The 18806-nt window shown below is 39.5% G+C and overlaps 4 protein-coding genes and 1 long non-coding RNA gene across 7 annotated transcripts; 2 read left to right on the top strand and 3 right to left on the bottom strand.

Annotated features, from left to right (window-relative positions):
* Positions 1 to 112: 112 nt before the first annotated feature.
* Positions 113 to 593, bottom strand: LOC106742239. The gene has a single exon (XM_014614988.1). It carries the CDS (start codon positions 383 to 385, stop codon positions 113 to 115), a length of 273 nt encoding a protein of 90 aa, XP_014470474.1. The 5' UTR covers positions 386 to 593.
* Positions 594 to 1097: 504 nt separating this feature from the next.
* Positions 1098 to 3497, bottom strand: LOC106742459 (bipolar kinesin KRP-130-like). Its single transcript, XM_014615398.1, has one exon. It carries the CDS (start codon positions 2444 to 2446, stop codon positions 1148 to 1150), a length of 1299 nt encoding a protein of 432 aa, XP_014470884.1. The 5' UTR covers positions 2447 to 3497; the 3' UTR covers positions 1098 to 1147.
* A 703-nt stretch (positions 3498 to 4200) lies between these two features.
* On the top strand, positions 4201 to 5828 carry LOC106742477 (S-methyl-5'-thioadenosine phosphorylase-like). Its single transcript, XM_014615443.1, has 6 exons — positions 4201 to 4405; positions 4498 to 4658; positions 4773 to 4993; positions 5120 to 5322; positions 5390 to 5599; positions 5743 to 5828. Exons 1-6 carry the CDS (start codon positions 4388 to 4390, stop codon positions 5776 to 5778), a joined length of 849 nt encoding a protein of 282 aa, XP_014470929.1. The 5' UTR covers positions 4201 to 4387; the 3' UTR covers positions 5779 to 5828.
* Positions 5829 to 6300: 472 nt separating this feature from the next.
* LOC106742464 (V-type proton ATPase subunit C) lies at positions 6301 to 17644 on the bottom strand. 3 transcript variants are annotated; one of them, XM_014615429.1, is made up of 9 exons: positions 17438 to 17644; positions 16163 to 16484; positions 13366 to 13521; positions 9812 to 9998; positions 9621 to 9719; positions 9331 to 9539; positions 8973 to 9117; positions 8755 to 8899; positions 6301 to 8533 (listed from the first exon to the last, which is right to left on the bottom strand). In XM_014615429.1, the coding sequence occupies exons 2-9, from the start codon at positions 16446 to 16448 to the stop codon at positions 8438 to 8440; spliced, it is 1323 nt and encodes a 440-aa protein (XP_014470915.1). In that variant the 5' UTR covers positions 16449 to 16484; positions 17438 to 17644; the 3' UTR covers positions 6301 to 8437. The 3 variants fall into 3 exon arrangements, with proteins under 3 accessions (XP_014470915.1, XP_014470906.1, XP_014470897.1); XM_014615420.1 differs by lacking the exons at positions 13366 to 13521; positions 17438 to 17644 and adding an exon at positions 16753 to 16942; XM_014615411.1 differs by lacking the exon at positions 13366 to 13521 and having other exon boundaries at positions 7237 to 8533; positions 17438 to 17640.
* A 359-nt stretch (positions 17645 to 18003) lies between these two features.
* Positions 18004 to 18663, top strand: LOC106742298. Its single transcript, XR_001374257.1, has 3 exons — positions 18004 to 18052; positions 18351 to 18502; positions 18613 to 18663. It is a non-coding gene; the product is annotated as an uncharacterized LOC106742298 (long non-coding RNA).
* The last annotated feature ends 143 nt before the right edge of the window (positions 18664 to 18806 follow it).

The following is an 18806-nucleotide window of genomic DNA, read 5'->3' as shown; positions in this document are numbered from 1 at the left end:
TCGATAACCTTGGGAAACATTGAATTTGGGTCATAAGATCGAAGAATAGCTATACATGTTTGCGGAGTATTAAAATAGAACTTTTTTATTATTATTATTATTCAATATCAACCTACGCTATACGATCAAGTTTTTCATGCAATTTTTGCGTATCCTCCGATGCTTCGATCACCACGCTTAAGAGAGTTTCCGCTTGACTGCGTAAAGTCTGCTCGGTAGCGACATGTGTTTCCATCAGATGTTTCTGTTCGTCCTTGCTAATTTCCGTTTTCTTCAAAATGTCTTGCAACGATTGCAAAGAATGCCTTAAGTCGTTCAATTCTTTCATTTTCTTCGTCAGTTCGTCCAGTTGAACATCACACTGCGACCGTACATCGTTAAACATTTTCTGCAATCAGAGAGCATAATAAATGTAGCAATAAACCATCTTGAAATACTTCAAACTTCAAGTTTCAAGCTCGCATATTTTGCGAAAGTGTGTCCGAAAAAACTTTCCTGTGCTAGAGACGGGTAAAATTTACAGAGAAATATAATTGTTCTCGAGGAAGATGAACAAATTCAATTGCAAAGTATCTACTCAAACTTAAAAGTAAATTTCCTGAGAATTCCCTGATTTCTCAGGCAATTGTTAAAAATTCTAGGTAAAATTAAAGTATTTTTAAATGTATCTTGTAAATGAATACATTTTTTGCGTAAAATCTTTAAAACTTCTCATACATGAAAGTTTATAAATCATAGAATAAAATTAAAAATCGCTCGAATTTCTATGATCAAATTTGGAAAATCTTGAAAAAAACTGTAAATATTCTAAAAATAAATATTTTACATTGCATAGAATGTTCTGTTTCATTTTCAAAAGTTACTAGCGAAAAAAATTATGCAATACATAATCCGAATAAAATTTTCCGGGTTTTTCCAAATAATCGACCCTGGAGAATCTTTTTTCTGTACCCGGAAGGCTCTATAGTTTTAAAGATTCAAGAGAAAAATGGTTTTTCCAGGTTTCCCGCAATTCATTCGGTTTTTCTGCGAAGAACCGTGAAGGAAATGATTCCTCCATTTTTTTCCACGGTTTCTCGCCGTAGAAAATGGGAAAATGCGGTTTTTCAAACTATAGAAGGCTCCTCGGAATATACATCTTGAAGTATCACACCTGCTTGCTCTCTATAGTCTCCTCTAAAGCTTTGAAATCGTTGACCTGATCCTGTATCTTCTTCTTCTGCCAGTCGATCAGCGCGTGCATAGAGTCGTACTTGGCCTGCGACAGGTAGATGCCATTTTTATCGCGCGTTGCTGTCAGGTCTTTCCTGAGTCTCTCGAGCTCCTCCGTGTATTCCTTCAGCAGCGCTCTCTTGAAGAGCCTCTGATTGATCTCCGGTCGATTGGTGATATGCTTCGCCCGGTAGGCGTAATCCAACGTCGACAGTGTCTCGTCGACGTTGCCACTTGCGGACGAAATGGTCGCGATTATCGAGGTTTTGGTGCGCCCGCCCAGTGACTCCTGCAGCAATCTCGTGAGCTTCGACTCCCGGTAGGGTATGTGGGGCGCCCTCTCCACGAGCGCGGTAATCACTCTACCAAGAGTCAGCAGGGACTGATTGATATTCCTGGTCTCCCTCGCTCTCTTGTCAACGGCTCCGGACTTGCTGACGTTCTCGCTACCGGCCAGGTCCACCAGGTTCAGCTTCGCCGTCTTCAGCAGCTCCTCCCCCTCCGAGGTCTCCTCCTTCATGTGTATCGTTATGGTGAACACCGTGTGCGAACGACTCGAGTTGGAATTCATCAACGTCGTCGCGGTTTGCCTCCTCTCCGAGCCCTTCTCCAGGATCCTGTAAACCTCCGTCTTGTTGTGCACGGTCACCTCCTCCAGGCCGTGTATGATGACCGAGCCCTTCTTCGACGTGTCCTCGTACAGCTTGATCTTCGTTGCGTCGTGACCGCCGGGGCCCAGGAGGTCGAACAGTTCCTCGTTGTACAACTCCAGGAAGTTGATCTTGACGACGTACTGCTGGCTCTCCAGCTGCTGGAGCTCGTCGAACAGGTGGCTCAGGCAACGGGGTATCATGCCGGCGGTCGTGTTGCTCTGCCAGTGCAAACCTGAGTCCTCTACGCGGCCGCCCTCCATCGTATACGTCTTGCCGGTGCCGGTCTGGCCATAGGCGAAGACGGTGCAGCTGTATCCGGCCAAGACTTCCTTCAACAACGGCCGAATCACCACGTTGTACACGTCCAGTTGGGTGGACGCCGGGCCGAACACCTTATCGAACGTGAACTTCTTCGCAATTTTCTCCTGCGATCGCTCGTAAACTATTATCTCCTTCTCGGATGCCACCTGCACCACTGGAACTACTGGTCTCTCACCATTTTTCTCCAGTGTCTCCTTCTTGTTCAGAGGCCTGTTGATATATTGCGAAATGTCAAATGAAAGAAGAAAAATAAAAAACATCGTTAGATGCGCATAATTATCTATTGTCGTCACACGATTATCGTTATCATATTTATGCACCGTCAATGCGTAAAGTATTATGTGCCAATTCAATTTCCGATGTTTAAATTAAGATTCAAGTTTTAAATTCCAGACAGCACGAATGTGCTTGAAATACGTCTCGGAGATATTTAAGAGACATTTAACTCTTTAATAGCAAGGTGCATTTTCGATGTATCCAGGAAAATAGTCCTGTATCCGACCTCGTGCTCTGCTTTATTTTCCATATAATCAATGTGTAAAATGGATAAAAGAAGTAAATATTAACATGAAACATTCTTTAAGAGAAACAGTGTGTGCACGTTGTAAGATAAACCAGGGGGTCAATTTGACCCTACCTTGCCGTTCGAGGATTAACAAGTCGATTAACAAGTAATATATTCCTTAGACGTTGCTAAGATATTTCGAAGATATTTATGCCGCTTAAGTCACTAAATCAAATTTCCATCAAGTCTATCCATAATAAGAATACGTTTCACAAGATTGTTCAATGTATCAACTTCCTTTCGGCAAATTGTAATCAAACATTCTCAGGACAGGTAAAAAAAATCACAACAGTGCGGAAAAAGAAAGACAAGCGCGACCTTCACACTAAACTCGGTCTTTCCTCGTAACGGACGGCGGGATCGAATTAATAAGAATTATTACACGAGAAATCAGTCGTTTCATCGGGACGGATATTCAATTCTACGATAATTATTTTTTAATAAATAAAAGTTTATACGCGCACAAACTATATCTATTTGGTATTCGCGTTAACGAATCGCAGGTGGCTGACTTACTTAACACGCACGAAGACGTTGACATGCTGATCTTTGTTCCTCAGCATCCTTCCGGTCGTTATTTCACACTTTACACAACAATCCTTTTACGCAACGAAGTACGAAGTTCGTTCTACAATTAATTCTGTTACAAATTGACATTCGCACGCGGGTGGACTCACTCGCGCGACAAATGCTATTCGAATGCTCCCAATCGTCTCGATTTCGAGGCACTATTTGAAAAACGACCGCAACGCCGACAACGGAGGATTCCAGGGCGGCATTAGAGTGTACTAAAATTGCGTCCAATAGCGAGAGCTGCTTCATAGTGACTTCAATTGCGGCAGCACTTACAATTTAGAGAATAAATTCTTCTGGATGTGCCGTACGGATACGGTTTATTCGACGCTTTATAATATTTTATAAGTTACGAAGCACGTTATTAACTCTCTGTTGCTCTCACATAGGAGTAACTATAAGGGGAATCAAGATTTTGTTCTCCAATTGCGTAAATGTGACAGCAAGAGTTGACCTCGAGAATTTCTGTCTCTTCACTCACAATTCTCTTTGGATTATATTTGTCAGTTATTTTGGCAATTTCATTGCTGTAACTTTCGCTAATAGAGCTGAAGAAAGATGAAAAATTCGCTGGTAGACGCTAACAAACGTTTTAATGAGCGACGAATGATCTGAACTTGCGTTTTCGCGCTGTTGTCAAACTTAAACTTTACTCCAGTCGATAAAACGAGTTTTAATGCAGCCTCTTGTTGGCCTTTTAATGACTGCTTCTTTACGAGACTGGATTGACGCAAAAGCGAGTAAAATTTCAATTAAATTTGGTTGATTATTCATACAAATTTTATTTATTATGTGTTAAACGGTGCACGATATATGTGGCAATGCCGCACTAAACAGAGAGAGAGAGAGAGAGAGCACATGTGATAGTATTAACGTTCATTGGCTAGACAAGAGCAGTGAAGAGATAAAATTCTTGTCACATATCTTGGCATAATTGGTTAGGTAGGCCACGTTCGACTGTCGTGGTGCATTGCTGTACCATTCCCTACGATTCAACTATTTTTGAAGTGTCCGAAGGATAAAATTTTGTATTGCAAATTAAGAACGCAATAAATTTTTCATCATGACAAACAAGATCAAGGTGAGGATTACTTCTGATTTATATATACAAGTAATCTTATGTAATATAAAATTTGGTATGTATTTCTACCAATATATTTGTTTATACCTCAGGTAGGAATAATAGGAGGTTCAGGTTTGGGTAACTTTATGGAAGAAACATTGGACCGTAGCAGCGTCTCACATCGAGAAGACGTAGAAAATGCATTCGGACGTCCTACTAGTAATCTTTATCATGGAAAAATAAACGGAACGGATGTAGTGTTGTTATCCAGGTGAAATTACCCCCAAAAATTCGCTCGTTCCTGATTTGCCATATCTATCTAAATTTATTATTTTTCGTTTAGTCGTATGTAACCACCTGATGTGTCTTTCGCTTGATTTAACAGGCATGGCAAAGGACACACGATAAGTCCTACTGCGGTCAATTACCGTGCTAATATAGAGGCATTGCGACTTGCTGGATGTACCCATATATTGGCATCTACAGCATGTGGATCGTTGACAGAATCCATTGGCAGGGGACAATTAGTTATACCTGATAGCTTTCTGGACAGAACCAATTCTAGAAAAGGCACATTCTACGATGGAACTTCTGACAAATACAAAGGTAAATATATTCTTTAAATTTATCATTTACAAGAATACAGAAAGAGAGAGAGAGAGAGAGAGAGATTTATATATATATGTATATATATATTACTAATTAATATGTTATCTATTATAAAAATTACAGGAGTATGCCACATGCCAATGGAGCCTGCTTTTGACCCACGAACATCGGAAGTCTTGTTACAAGCTGCAAAGAAATTAGGACACAACATGCAGAAAGGTGGAACAATAGTAACTATTGAAGGACCACGCTTCTCTTCTAAAGGAGAGAGCAAGGCGTTTCGTCTTTGGGGTGGACATTTAGTCAACATGACTACGTGCCCAGAGGTATGTACATCAATATAATGCAACGATATTATTCGAAATAACGTCTATATATTTTGTCGTGAATTAGGTGTGTTTAGCGAAAGAGGCGGGTATTTTGTACGCAGCTCTAGCAGTATCAACGGATTATGATTGTTGGAGAGACAATGACGATAATGTTAACGCTGCTGATGTTATAGTTGTATTTAAACAGAATGTTGCTAAGGTATGGGAGGTGTTACGAGAAGCAGTAAAGATAATTGGTTCTGAAGATTGGGAGCAAGATATCTCTAAAATGAAGGTAATATATTTATTATTAAATGTCGGCTATATTATTTAGCAAATCTATTATTTAGCAATCTTTCTAGCTGCTTTTGGAATTGTTACTTTATAATATGTTGAGTATGCGTTAGAAAACAATAATAAGAAGGAAATTATTTTCAGGCAGTAATCCAGAACAGTAAAGTGTCAAGCAGCTAGTATCGTGCATGATGGAGAGTACGATATAAAATTTTCACGTAAATGGAATGAAAAAAAAGACCATATGCCATTTTAAGACATATGCCAAAAAAATAATATATATAAAATGTAATATCAGTATGATCAAATTTTATATCATTTTTAAAAAATTTTGGTAAACGTGTGTATATATACACAGGACATTCTTATATGAATTCTTTCATTATGTGATAATTTTTATGAGTACTGAATGTATATGAAATTACATAAAATTATATACTTACGAAAATATGTGCTATATTATTGTTTTTTTATAATCTTATAATTTACCTCCTCTTTTTTTATATTCAAATTTCTATCTAGGTACGTCCATCATTATACCTAGACAAATCACGTAATGTAATAAATCTACTTCATTGTGTGCGTATGTGTAATTATACAGATTATATGAATGATATAAGTGAAATTAGTATCACCATATTTGAGTATAAAATAAGAAAAAGAGAGAATATAAAGTAATAAGTAAATAAAAGATACTGATAATTGAACTTAATGTTTATTATTTCTACAATTACATTTACCTATACAATTCACAGAAGTCAATTGACTGTATGATCTTTTATTTTTTTAACATATCTACGTATTGAACTGCCAATATATCTTTGTTTTTATTACATGCCAGCGTTCATTTTTCCTTTGTGTGGGCTTTAGAGGCAAACAGCGTGTGATTGGTATTGTCATCAATTTCTGCTAAACTTATGCTTAGTTAAAACATTATACATTGCATGACTTTTGCAACTCAATATGTAACATACGAGAGTTCGATAATACATGATATCACGTTATACATGGAACTTTCTTATATACAAGCAATTTACACTATGATCAATGTAGGAATTTAGGCTTATTTCAGCAACATGAGTTGTTTTCAACGAATGCATCTTTATGTTAGATTTTTGTGTAACATAACGTGAAATGTACATGATATCTATCATATATTCATGATATCTGAAGAATACTTGTTGTGCAGCTTGTAACATCATCAGTTCAAAAGTAGACAAACTTAACTCAGGTCGAATGAAAAAATGATAAACGAAAAAAAAAACATAATTAGTCTACATCTCTACGAACGATTACAATCAATAACAAGTATCTTTCGTTTCTATATTTCTTAATACGATTTATCAATATTGTCCCTCTGGGAATCAAGTTCTACAGAAAGAAAAACTCGCCCAGTTCATCAAGCACGCAATGTTCGCGATAGTTGCATGGTTTTCAGTAAATCTACCATTACTTTCGATCTGTTAAAGTATTTGGTCATTAATTAATAATCGTGACACGCACAATTTGATATCGAAATCTTTCAAGACTGGACGACAACATGACGCGAGACCGATTCTCCGCAAAGCTACCTGCATGTATATCATGAAAACGTCCTTCTTTCGTTAGCTATCAAATATCCGACGCAATGAGACATCATGAGAATGCATGACCAAATTTATTTCAGTATTCAACAACAATATTTTCATCGATGGTCTCATTGACGTGAAAACACCAAGGGATATTCTGTACGCACTGCTACCGACAACTGTCGATTCAGTGTGTGTGTGTATATGTGTGTCGTTGCGCAGATATAATCACGTCACAAAGTAGCTGCGAGACGACAAGTACCGAGTCGACGGTTGCCGGTAAACGTGCGTGGATGAGCTATTGGTAGCGTCGCGACGTTTACATCATAAAAAGAATCTTGATAGTCGCACTGCGACCTGTCGTCGACCTGTCATTCTTATCGTTGTGCTTGACGTCGCAGCGTCGCCCTGCCGCTCGACTCGCTCGTCTAAATTGTAACATTCGTCTCATTAAATATACGACACACTCGATGTGAACTCAATTCTTCTTTCGTAGACATAATAAGGTATATAGGGCTCTTGCGTAAATCTCTTACATATTATGATCTCTTACATATTAATGAAGGATCGATGTTTCAACGACGTTTGTGTACAGTAGATCGACAGGTAGAGTCACGCGTTGCGGCGTTGCTGCTTAAAAACAATACGCATCTCCTGGTGTTGCCACCACGTGTTACTCGTATAAAATAAATTACGCAGTTCCTCCGATCTTACCAAATTTTCAAGTACCAACAAGCTGAATTCATTGACGGGATCGAACGGGGTTGCGACTGCAGATACTACGCGTCGACTTTATAAGTTACAAATCAAAAGTGTACGTGACTGACGAAGATTGCCTGAGGTCTTAATCTTTGTTATCATACAACAGTTTTGTTCTTTTTCTTTTTTTTTTAATACATAAGGGAAATATGTATAAGGGAATGCACCAACTATTATGCACAGTTCAGAGTAATATTACAGTTTATACATGAATCCGCGGTTTAGAGGCTTAACAAAGTAACGATTTCCGAGGGAAGCTATGCGGCTACTAATTCCAACGTGAATCGCAACGATCGATGTAATTATAACGTAAAGGCTAAAGAAAAATCCGAAGAAATAGTTTCTGAAAATGCAGAGTTTTTTTTCCTCATAATACATAAATACACAGGCGAAAAACTCGTACGCACCTGCTGCCAAATTCACGATGTAATTGGGAACTATATCGTTCGAGCGCAAATAAAAGGACGTGCGACTCTTAGAGGGAACGGGGGAGGGGAGCGGTAAAGTGGACCTTAGACTTTATTGTTGACCATATCCACGTTGATCTTGTAATAGACGTATGGGAAATAATCACTCTGGCCGAAACCCAGTCCTGGTATATCTACATTCTGTTGAAATTAAAAGGTTTTCTCGTTAGGTATAAAGTAAATCGAGGTATAGGGTATAAAGTAAAACAATACACATTTGTTTTGTACGAAAGGTGAGGAAATTCAGATTCATCGTAATCATGCAAATCGTCCGCAGAAATGACAATGGTGATTTCTGCAAGTGCGTGTGAGAATGTCCAAAACTCTCTCCGAAGAACTGACTGAATCCTAATCCAACTTACATCCTGATTGTGTTGCGCAGCCGTCGAGCCTGTAGCAGACGAGTCTAAGTGAGCGTAAAGCTGATTTAAAACATCACGCAATCGTCTCGCGCACTTCTTGTGCGGGTGCAACAGTATTGCTTGGAAATTGACAGGTAAGCCGTATCTACAAATTATTCGTGTTACTACACGCCATAGTGACGCGACATTTCGCGCGAGGTACGTTTAACGTATAGTACCTAAGGACAGATTCGACAAATACACGCAGAGCTTTAACATGGATCCAAGCGCAAAAGCATTCGCTGAAGTTCACTTTCAGCCAGCGCACAAGAGGACCAAATTGTTTCTTTTTATCGGTCACCAATTTCGTTATCTCATTTTTTCCTGTAAAAGAAACGTTATCAGTATAAGATACACGAATTCCATATATATACATAAATAATACATAGATAATATATAGATAATATATAGATAAGTAGATTAAAAAAAAATATATATAATTCTAAGAATATCTATAATATGTTAAATGTCGCGTCGCATATATTCTTCCATTATTACACAGTTCCGCACTAGCCATGGATAGTTATTTTGACAAACCTGCTGCCAACTCCTCCTCGTTATACGTGAAATCTCGCACGATAAATTTCTTCTCGCGAGCGTGCAATTTGAATTCGTCAATGACTTTCTTGAACAAAGTGACCGTGAACAGTCCGTATTCGGCATCTTGAGTGATCAGTTGTGTACTGCGCGGCACAATCATATCTGTTAATTTTTCATAACCGCCGTACCAGTCCTGGAAGTTGGACCTAAAGATACCAAGATTCGATAAAACCAATTCCAATAAATCTAGCATTATCGTCGAAGGCGCCGTAAATACACATACTCACTTCGGTACAATCACGAGCAAAGTAGATAAATATTCACTGTCCAGGATAAAGTGTTCCTTTTTCACTAAGTCTGCTAAATTTCGCGTTAATAAACTTCCCCTGTTGAGAACGTCGCGAATTAAATGACTTTTCGCCAGTGAACTCGCCGATCGCAATTTCGACGAGGAGACGCGAGGAACGATAAAACTTACGTCTGTTTCTTTTCGAGATTTTGTAAACTGCCTTTCAAATTATTGTACATCGTGGACTTAGTTTTCAGATCGGCATCGATTTGCCCGACTTGCTTACTGATAATATCCGCGATATTTCTTAGAGATTGTTTAATGGGGTATTTTGCCATGTCCCACTGGAATCGAGTTATATATGATGGCAGATCACCTAATGAAGTTAAAGTATTAATCCAATTGTTTATAAAGGACAAACTCTGATATGCAGCTTTGTAAGTGCAGAGCTTCAGAATTATTTAAAAATAAGATATATAATTAAAACAATGTTCAGTGATAAATATACGTAGAGAGAGAAACGTGCAGACACACTGCGAGTGTGTCATAAATGTATAATCAAACAAAACCATTTTGCGTAAGTTTCTTAAGCTCTGCACACATTATCTATGTACAAAAACATTTGACATGTGTGTCGTCGTAATAATAAATTCAGAAGTAGAAATTCATTTAAAGTAATGTTGTTAGAAGGATAATATTCAAAATGGTGAGATAAATAACAAAAAAAGGAATGATTTGCACACAAACAACTCTCTCTGATTCTAGTATGCTCCTCACTTATTGTCTTAGCATTACGAGAAATAANATATATATATATATATCATGCGATCAATAATGAATATATCCATAAATAAACTTATTTAAAAGCTCGTGAAAAGCTCACTCTCTCATCACAAAAGTGTGTGACACATTCATCCATTCTCTCTATTGTATTCGCGGTATCAAAGCCCGTAAAACAAAAGATTCGTCGTGAAAGCTGCTTAAGAAATCTCCGAGTTCTGTTTAAAGAGTTTCTCACTGATGAACGGACTGATGATCTCGTGATACATCTACGCATGCAAATCTTAGTAACACCTTGATAACTTCGTATCGTCATAATATTTCTTGCATTTATCAACGTATTTGATTTCCTCCCCGGATGCATCTCGTGGTGCGAAAAAATGTATGCATTAATCTCAAGTCAAACGAGATAAATTCTCATACACATGCATGCCGACCTACGTACACTTCTCAGTTCGTCAAACTTTGCCGAGGGTTTGTGTATTTCAGCAAACTAATTACTTCTCTTTGTGCTTCCTCAGACATGTGCGGACACTTTCGTCACCGGCACTAGTGTGACCAGCCACCGCGAATCGATGTGCAACGATGCAACACAGTAAAATAAGCGTGGTAGCTGAAGAAGTAAAAAAGAAGCGACTCGTGACAACTGTTTACGCATAAAATGGTGATAGTACGCTGTACTATTCTCTCCTTTCTCAGATGAATACACGATATACACGAAAGGCTCTTCTGGTCCTTGCACGTTCATTTTTCGAGGACCGTCGAGCACCTGCTTCTCAACAAGTTCTACCTCAACGATCCGTCGCACATGCAGAGTAATATCATAAATTCATGTACCGATCGATAAACACCGTTTAATTCGCAGTAATACCATCTCGTGCTGTAATCTGTGCTACCGTCTGACAATATTACTGTTCTGTATATGTATTATCGTCTGTACGATGTGGTACTTTTCTTCGAAATCATAGTAACTATTAAAAAAAAGGGGGGGAGGGGAGGTTATATATTAACATTGGGAAAACGGAAATATAACTCGGGATGAAAAAATCATTGGAGCAAGGGTAGAAATGCGACGAGAGAAATTTCCACGTAGAGAGATCTGTCTTGAGCGTTAGATTTCTATCTAATGTTAAAGTTTGTCCGCAAATCTACTTGTAAATTCAACCTAGCCTAGGACACCGACTGGCGGCAACCCTTGGACGATTTCGATCGAGACCGTGTCTAAAGTCTCCATTTCGACGAGTCGGGATCGACACCGCTAGGAAAGTTTGGGACTTCCCCGTATATTCAGTTTGCAAAAATTATTGTTTCCCAGGACGGGTGCCCGTGTTACAACTATATTCTGCGTACACATATATGCACAAATGATACCAAATATAAACGATAACAGCAGAGAAAAGTGGTAGATTCAACTGAGGAATAATAAATAATAGTCAATAAATGGCAGCGGAAGCAATACACGGCGAAAGCTACTGAAAAGGAGACGAAAGAGAGCTAATCGGAAAAAAAGAAAAAAAGCTAAATTGCCTGGTGGATAACCGAACGTACACGATATGCATATCGTCTGCAGAAAACGGAATGTTCAATTTCGTGTTCACACGGCTTATGCGTGTATTTATACACAACCAATATAAAGGACAAAGCAAGAGTGAAGACAAACGAGCTGAAAATACACTAAAAATACAGCAGCGATATCTCGAAAGAAAAAGAAAAGAAATCGTGGGAGAGACGGTGTGTGCACACTCATCGTAATTAGGATGTGCTACGGCATGATGACTTTCCTCTCTGGTAACTTCTGACTTGTTAATCGATCGAAGTGAATGCGGTCGAGGAAAATATCTCGTTCTCGGTTTTTTCGACCGTCAAAAGTCGATGAGAAATGAGTCACTCGATTGAATGGAATTTCACGTACGTTTGATCTTGAACAGGAGAGAGATTGTCGTCCACCCGTCTTACTGCTTGTTTTGTACCACGTTACGATATCTATGACGTTTCAAGCGCGCTCGTTTGTACGAAACAGTCAGAATTTTCTACGATCAAGATAGTATTATCGATAAACCATCCATGTAACTAGGTATCTTTTCTCTATCGAAGCGAGCAACTAACGCTTTTACGCAATCTGTAAGTTCTAATCTCGATTCTAGTCGCACTTAAAACGCAACATAATTCACAAGTACCGTGTATACGTCGTTCTCCCTCGCGCGTCTTCTCCTTCGTCCCATCTCCGCCCCGAGAATTCTTCACTCTGCAAATTGCGACAATATCTCGACTCTGACAACCTCTCTCTTTCTCTCTTCGTTTTGTTTTTTGCTTTTCCGTCAATTTTTCTCACGTCTGGCAAGAAAACGCGGCACGACACAGTCGCTGAACGATCGAGACGACACGTGGTGCACATGGGAGACAACGGGAAGGACGAAGCTTCGCGGCTATGTCAAGGAGGAGGAGGAGTGACACGTTCTCGAATCCGGCGGCAGGACGGGTACCTGGATTCGGCAAATTGCCACTATGGTCTTGGTCTTGGTCGTTGCTTTGGTCCGCATCGTCATCGTCGTCGTCGTCGTTATCGTCGTCATCATCATCCCTGAGCGACTTGCGCGTGGGTCGGTCTGCTGTCTCAGCGATCCGAGGACGTGACGGCCATCCGAGCTCTCCTTCGCTGCTACAGTTCGATGAGTGGGAGAGGGTCGGACTCGCGGGAGCGGGACTCGAGGGTGGCGTCGAGGGTGTAGAAGCAACGCACCAATGAGCATGGTAGCATGAATATATCGACGAGGGATAGCTGGACGCTTTGACATCGCAGATGCCCTGGAGATCGTACGACAGCTTCTTTTCGAACGCGGGGAAATGATGCTGCTTATGGGAGTTATGATGATGATGGTGGTGATGATGATGGTGGTGGTGGTGATGGTGGTGGTGGTGGTAGTGGTGGTCGTGGTCGTGATGACCTTGGTGATGATGCTGACCTAAACAGGCGGCCGGCTCTGGCTCGGACTTCTCCAACTCCCTCCACTGCCTGTGATGCCCCATCGTAGTCTTGTGTGATGGTGTAACGGGGGTGTTTGGCGGGGTGTCCGGACCCCCTTCGGGGCTCGAGCTCTCACCCTCCACTGATGTCTGACCTATCCATTACAGCCCAGTCCCAATCTCCGCGCGATCTTTCTTATGTCTTGCTCAACTATTATTGTCTCCTACGCAAATGCCTAACGACAATGCTGACGAAACTGAATGAAAGGAACCCAAGAGGACAAGACGGAGTATTTAGCGCAAATCACTTCGTTCCGCTGGATCTGAGCGAGTTGAAATTAGGAATTTGAAATTGGTTGCAGTTGTATGAAAAAAAAAGATCCAGCCCACAAAATTGTGATTTTTGACATTTTGTTTCGCCAATGAGCAGTCCATACGGTTTTCTATATGAAACAAAATCCAAATCTTATGGGTACTTAAATTTAATTAAAAAAACAGTTTTTATTCTCTTTTAGTTGTGTCATTTTTTTTACTAGTTGCGTCTTTTTCACTAATTTCTTTTTCTTTTTTAAGAATAAAACTTATCAATAACTTTAAAGAGAAGAAAATGCTTGGCTTCCAGTACGATTGTGAGAAACCTCAGTGCTATTTATACCTTTTAAATCGTGTATCAAATTTTTATCTTCATTTTACTCGAAACGTATCCCATGTGGGTTGAACCTTTCTTGCATAACTATGGCCAATTATTGTCGATTAATCGAATATTAATGATAAATATACCATGTAGATATTTTTAATTTTAGATGGATATATAATCCGACACGAATAATGAGATAATAACGTTTTCTGAAAATCGATAATATAATACTCAGTAATAACATGTAGAAGAATTTAATACTGTTTAATAATATTAAGTTCTATGAATCTAAATTCCAGATATAAGTTACATATTCGATTACACCAAAAAAATTAAAAGTTTTTCTCTCTTGCACAGACAATATTTACGCAATTAAATACTCCGGTATATTACGGAAACAATAACGAAGTAGAAACTAAGCAACAAAAAGAATATTCGAACGTAACGAGTAATACTGATGGACAGATGTATACTGAAAAGTAAAGAAGTAATAATCGTTGCGACTTTAAATTATACGGTGCATCGCAAAATACGATAATACGAAAGAAGAATTCGACGATTAAGAAACCAAGGAAAATGAAATCTCGTAGTGGCTAATCAGAGCTTGGTGACCACAGTAACCCAAGCAACTCCTCGCGTCTTCCAGAAGATCTTTTTCCAACACGCGTGTGGTCCGTAACACCAGATCGATAGTAATACCGTCCACATGCCGTTCTGTTTGTCCTTTATGTACTGTTATGTACTCGTGTCTTGATTGGATCTCTTTTTTTTTATATCTTAGCACAAGTTTCTTTGCATGGGTGCATATGTATGAGCACTTATCGATAAAATAATAAGGGTGGGGGGAAAACAGGGTTAATGTGGTCAAAGTTAACAAAAGTAAGCCAAGCAACATCACGAATAATTCAGAAATGATATGTAGTAGATAATAAACGGAAACATGTTTCAACCAAACACATTAATAAGCATTCTACAGATATATCAACTATGTACTGTTGTACATGGCGGCGCATATCATTTATATATGTGTATGTTTCACACGTGTGAATATAGTCGTACAATTCAATATAGAATATTACATGGTATATATATATATATATATATATATATATATATATATATGTATGTATATTAAAAATATATAGATTATTCCATTCAAGTAATACATTGAAACACAACACATTGAAAATGTCAACATTACGCATAAAATAGATATTACCATAAATATTGTATAAGGAAGCTCCATAAAGTTATTTTTTTTCTAATTTAACAATATGCACCATGTACACAGGTATTAATACATATATACTACAGGGAAATTTTGTCTGTATTTACACTGTTGAAACATGCGAGAATTTTCTGTAACATTATTTCAACGCATTATATACTTATCATACCGTTAATGTATACAGACAAAATTGTTGAAAGTTTTTCTATTTTTTATTCCATTAGACTATGATATAGGATACATAAGGAAGGAGGTAGAAACAGGGGTTGTACTTTTCTAAAATTGAACTCATTATTATCCCCGATAAATCAAGTAAAATCTGGGCTAATTGTAACTGATAGATATTGAAGATCACTGAGAAAAAAACAACTCGAAGTAGTGTGCATGTTTTGTGTTGTGTATGGTATTCATGGTATGTATTGATCAACATTACTCTAAATAATAGAGAATCGTAGAAAACGACAATCGATCGATACCTGTTTGCAAGGGTCCAAAAATATTTCGCTTTTATTTTTACCAACGATTTTGTATTGTTTTCAACTAGTCCTTTCGCACGTGTCGAATATACAACTTGCATAACGCGTATTTTCCGTCCAAACGGAATATCGAATGGTAAGAATCAAGATCTTGCTATAGATTTGCATTCTCTAATCTACTCGCATTCTCGATTTTGCTACCACAAATGTATCATATGTGTTGGAATAAAAGTACAACATTCGTCGTGTCTATCAACAATTTCTCATTTAGCAATTTTTGGCATTCAAGAGGAATGTAAAGGTGATTCGATGGATATAGATAATTGCTGATAAAATAACACAGTTTGAACTCCTGGATAAGCAACCATCTCTTCCTTGTTGAAGAATATCGTCAAGAAAATACAAAGGCCCAAGAGAGAGAAATATAACAAGACATTATGCGTTTCTCTACTCACTGTTGTTAGCCATCAGATTTTCATGCAGCTTGTCCCTCTGGTCCTCCAGAACCTCCCCCAAATATGTCGCCACCTTACGTGTTACTTGTTCCACGAATGCATCAAGTTTGCCGAGGTCATCCGATAGGCCGACCAGTTGATCCAGCGTTCCAACCTTCAGGTCTGGGATGTGAAATTTGTAGTTCACTGACAGTGAATGCTGCTTGGATGTCAAGTTATTCATAGTTTCCCATGTCTGCTGACAGGTTTTGTCACCCGGTGCCGATATCAGCCAGTAATCCGTCATCTTGAGTAATGTTTTGCGACCAAGTTTCTAATACACCTGAAACAGAAACACATTCTTAATGATCTTCTCATATAAATTGCACCTCATGCTTCTTTACATCCAATTTCCAGACACAAGTCCGCACATGCGTGGCACTTGCACTTTCATTTATCCCGAGATTAAACAATTAAAACAACAAAGTTGTTTCTATGTGATATATTAAACTCAAATTACTATAAACTCGTATTAACAACAATCGGATAAACAATTGCGAGATCTCATTGATCTTGCTAGATGCCGAAGCTGATTCCTCCCAAACAACCACCTGCTATCAGAGCGCTTATCAGTGATCACGAGGCCGTCGGGTATGCGAGCGGACCGTAGCACTGACGTGCGTGTAATTCCAGTTCGTAGTGGAACATGATCGTCCGACCGGGCATCGGGGACGATCGGGACGAATTCACGAGCTGCAGGGAGCTGTGACAGGTGCACCGAAGAAGGGGGTGTGGCACGACGAGCATTGTCTGCTTCACGTTATGTAATTAGGCGCGTTTTCCACGTGACCGCACGAAGAATGGCGCGCCGGAGCCGCGGGTACGATCTATATAGGAGAGCGACGGTACGACGACGGAGAGAGTCGTCTTGAGCGTCCTTGAGCAGGTGCATTTGTCCCGCGAGAGGACCGCTCCGTACGTCGGGAAAAATAGCCGTCGTCTCGGGTGAACCAATGGCGCTGGGCCGTTCGCGAGGGGATCAATAACAGCGCGCGGCGAGATATGTCGAGAACGCGGAAAGACGGCGTCCGGCGGACATGCATCGCGTTGGGATCGACGCGAATGGGTGGGCGGCTTCGTCGGAGAAGAAATCGGGGAGATTCGCGAGACAAACGTTCCACTGATCCGTCATCGTCGCTCCGATCGATGGTGCCGCAGAGTCACGCGTGAAGTTCCCGATATCGCTCCGCGAATTGCCGCTGCGTGCGGCGACGATGCGGAACACGACGTACGTACCGAGAGTTCGCCGAGTCTCGTCGTCGTCAGGTCAGTAGGACAAATGCGGCAGGTGCAACGGGCTGTTCGCCGTGGCGAATTCAAAGGATCTCGCAAGCTGGACGCTGCTCGCCGACGAGACCGTCAGACACCATTGTGACCTCTCACGTGATAACAATTGCGTGCTGCTGCCTTGCGACTCACCTCACAACTAAACCGTAAACCAAACGCACTGTGCCGTCAGCTGACAGCGGCGAAACAGTGTTGCCAACCGATCTCAATCCGATTCTAATCTAGAGTCCTAGGGTAGGATTCGCTTGACGTATTTCGAAGCGCGGTATGAACCAATCGCGTTCTTTCCTTGAACGCTGCGAAGCGTTCGTAGCTTCAAGTGGATTCTGACACGGGATATAAGTAGGAAGCGTGACAGGAAAGTCAGCTGCGATTGGCTGTCTGATCGATTTATTGACTCGACCCGATTCGCTCGTTCGGTCGCAGCGTTTCACTAATCGCTACGTTATCGCAAACTATAGTATACGTAACTTGAAGTATAGATTGTCGTATTGCTACTAAAGGTTATTGGACTGCCCGAGTCGGGTTGAGTCAACAAATCGAAAACGTCATTAATCACATAATGTAAGCACCATTTTCTTTATCCTGCTATGCTAAAAGTCGTATCACGGATTGTAGGTTCAGGAGGTCGATTATGTATTTCGAAACGAAGTGAAAATGATAGAAGGGAACGAATTTCTATAATTTCTAGAATATTTATAATTTCATTAGCCAACATCTAGTGAATTTGCTCATTTTTGTAATTCTCACTTTTTGAGATGCACCCTCAGGAGCTTGATTCTTGGATCATTTTACTATTTGTACGTGTAACTTGCAAGTGATAATTTACAGATGTAATCTAATTTCTTTTCTTTGACGCTAGCGTCAGTGAGATGTCACGTGACTACGCTCGACGCTGGTTCAGCGTCCAATGAATTTGCGTCTTTACGTATGCAATACATACTTATCAAGGTTCATTTTTCGATACAGTACATAAGGCAAAGTTATCAGTCTAATAATGCATAGAAGTCTATGGTGAGCGCTCAAAGCAATATATATGCGCGTATATATATACGCATATGTTACCTGATATATTTTTACAATAAAACATATTTATATAATGCCGGTAACTTGTTGTATTAAAGATTGCAGAAGTACGTGGAAAAGAAATTCTGGGATCAAATTTTATAGGCAAGTATAATCAATTAAGCTTTATTGCAGTAGTAACTAAAGTTTTATAATTTTTACATGCATTGCAATATGGATGAAAGTCTAATTTGATTTATATAATTTTAAATGTTCAGTATTTGTTGATCATATATATATATATATATATATA

Source organism: Dinoponera quadriceps, unplaced genomic scaffold (genome assembly GCF_001313825.1).
Source record: "Dinoponera quadriceps isolate SergipeBrazil2010 unplaced genomic scaffold, ASM131382v1 scaffold3, whole genome shotgun sequence".
Taxonomy (NCBI): domain Eukaryota; kingdom Metazoa; phylum Arthropoda; class Insecta; order Hymenoptera; family Formicidae; genus Dinoponera; species Dinoponera quadriceps.
This window is presented reverse-complemented; position numbering and strand designations above follow the sequence as displayed.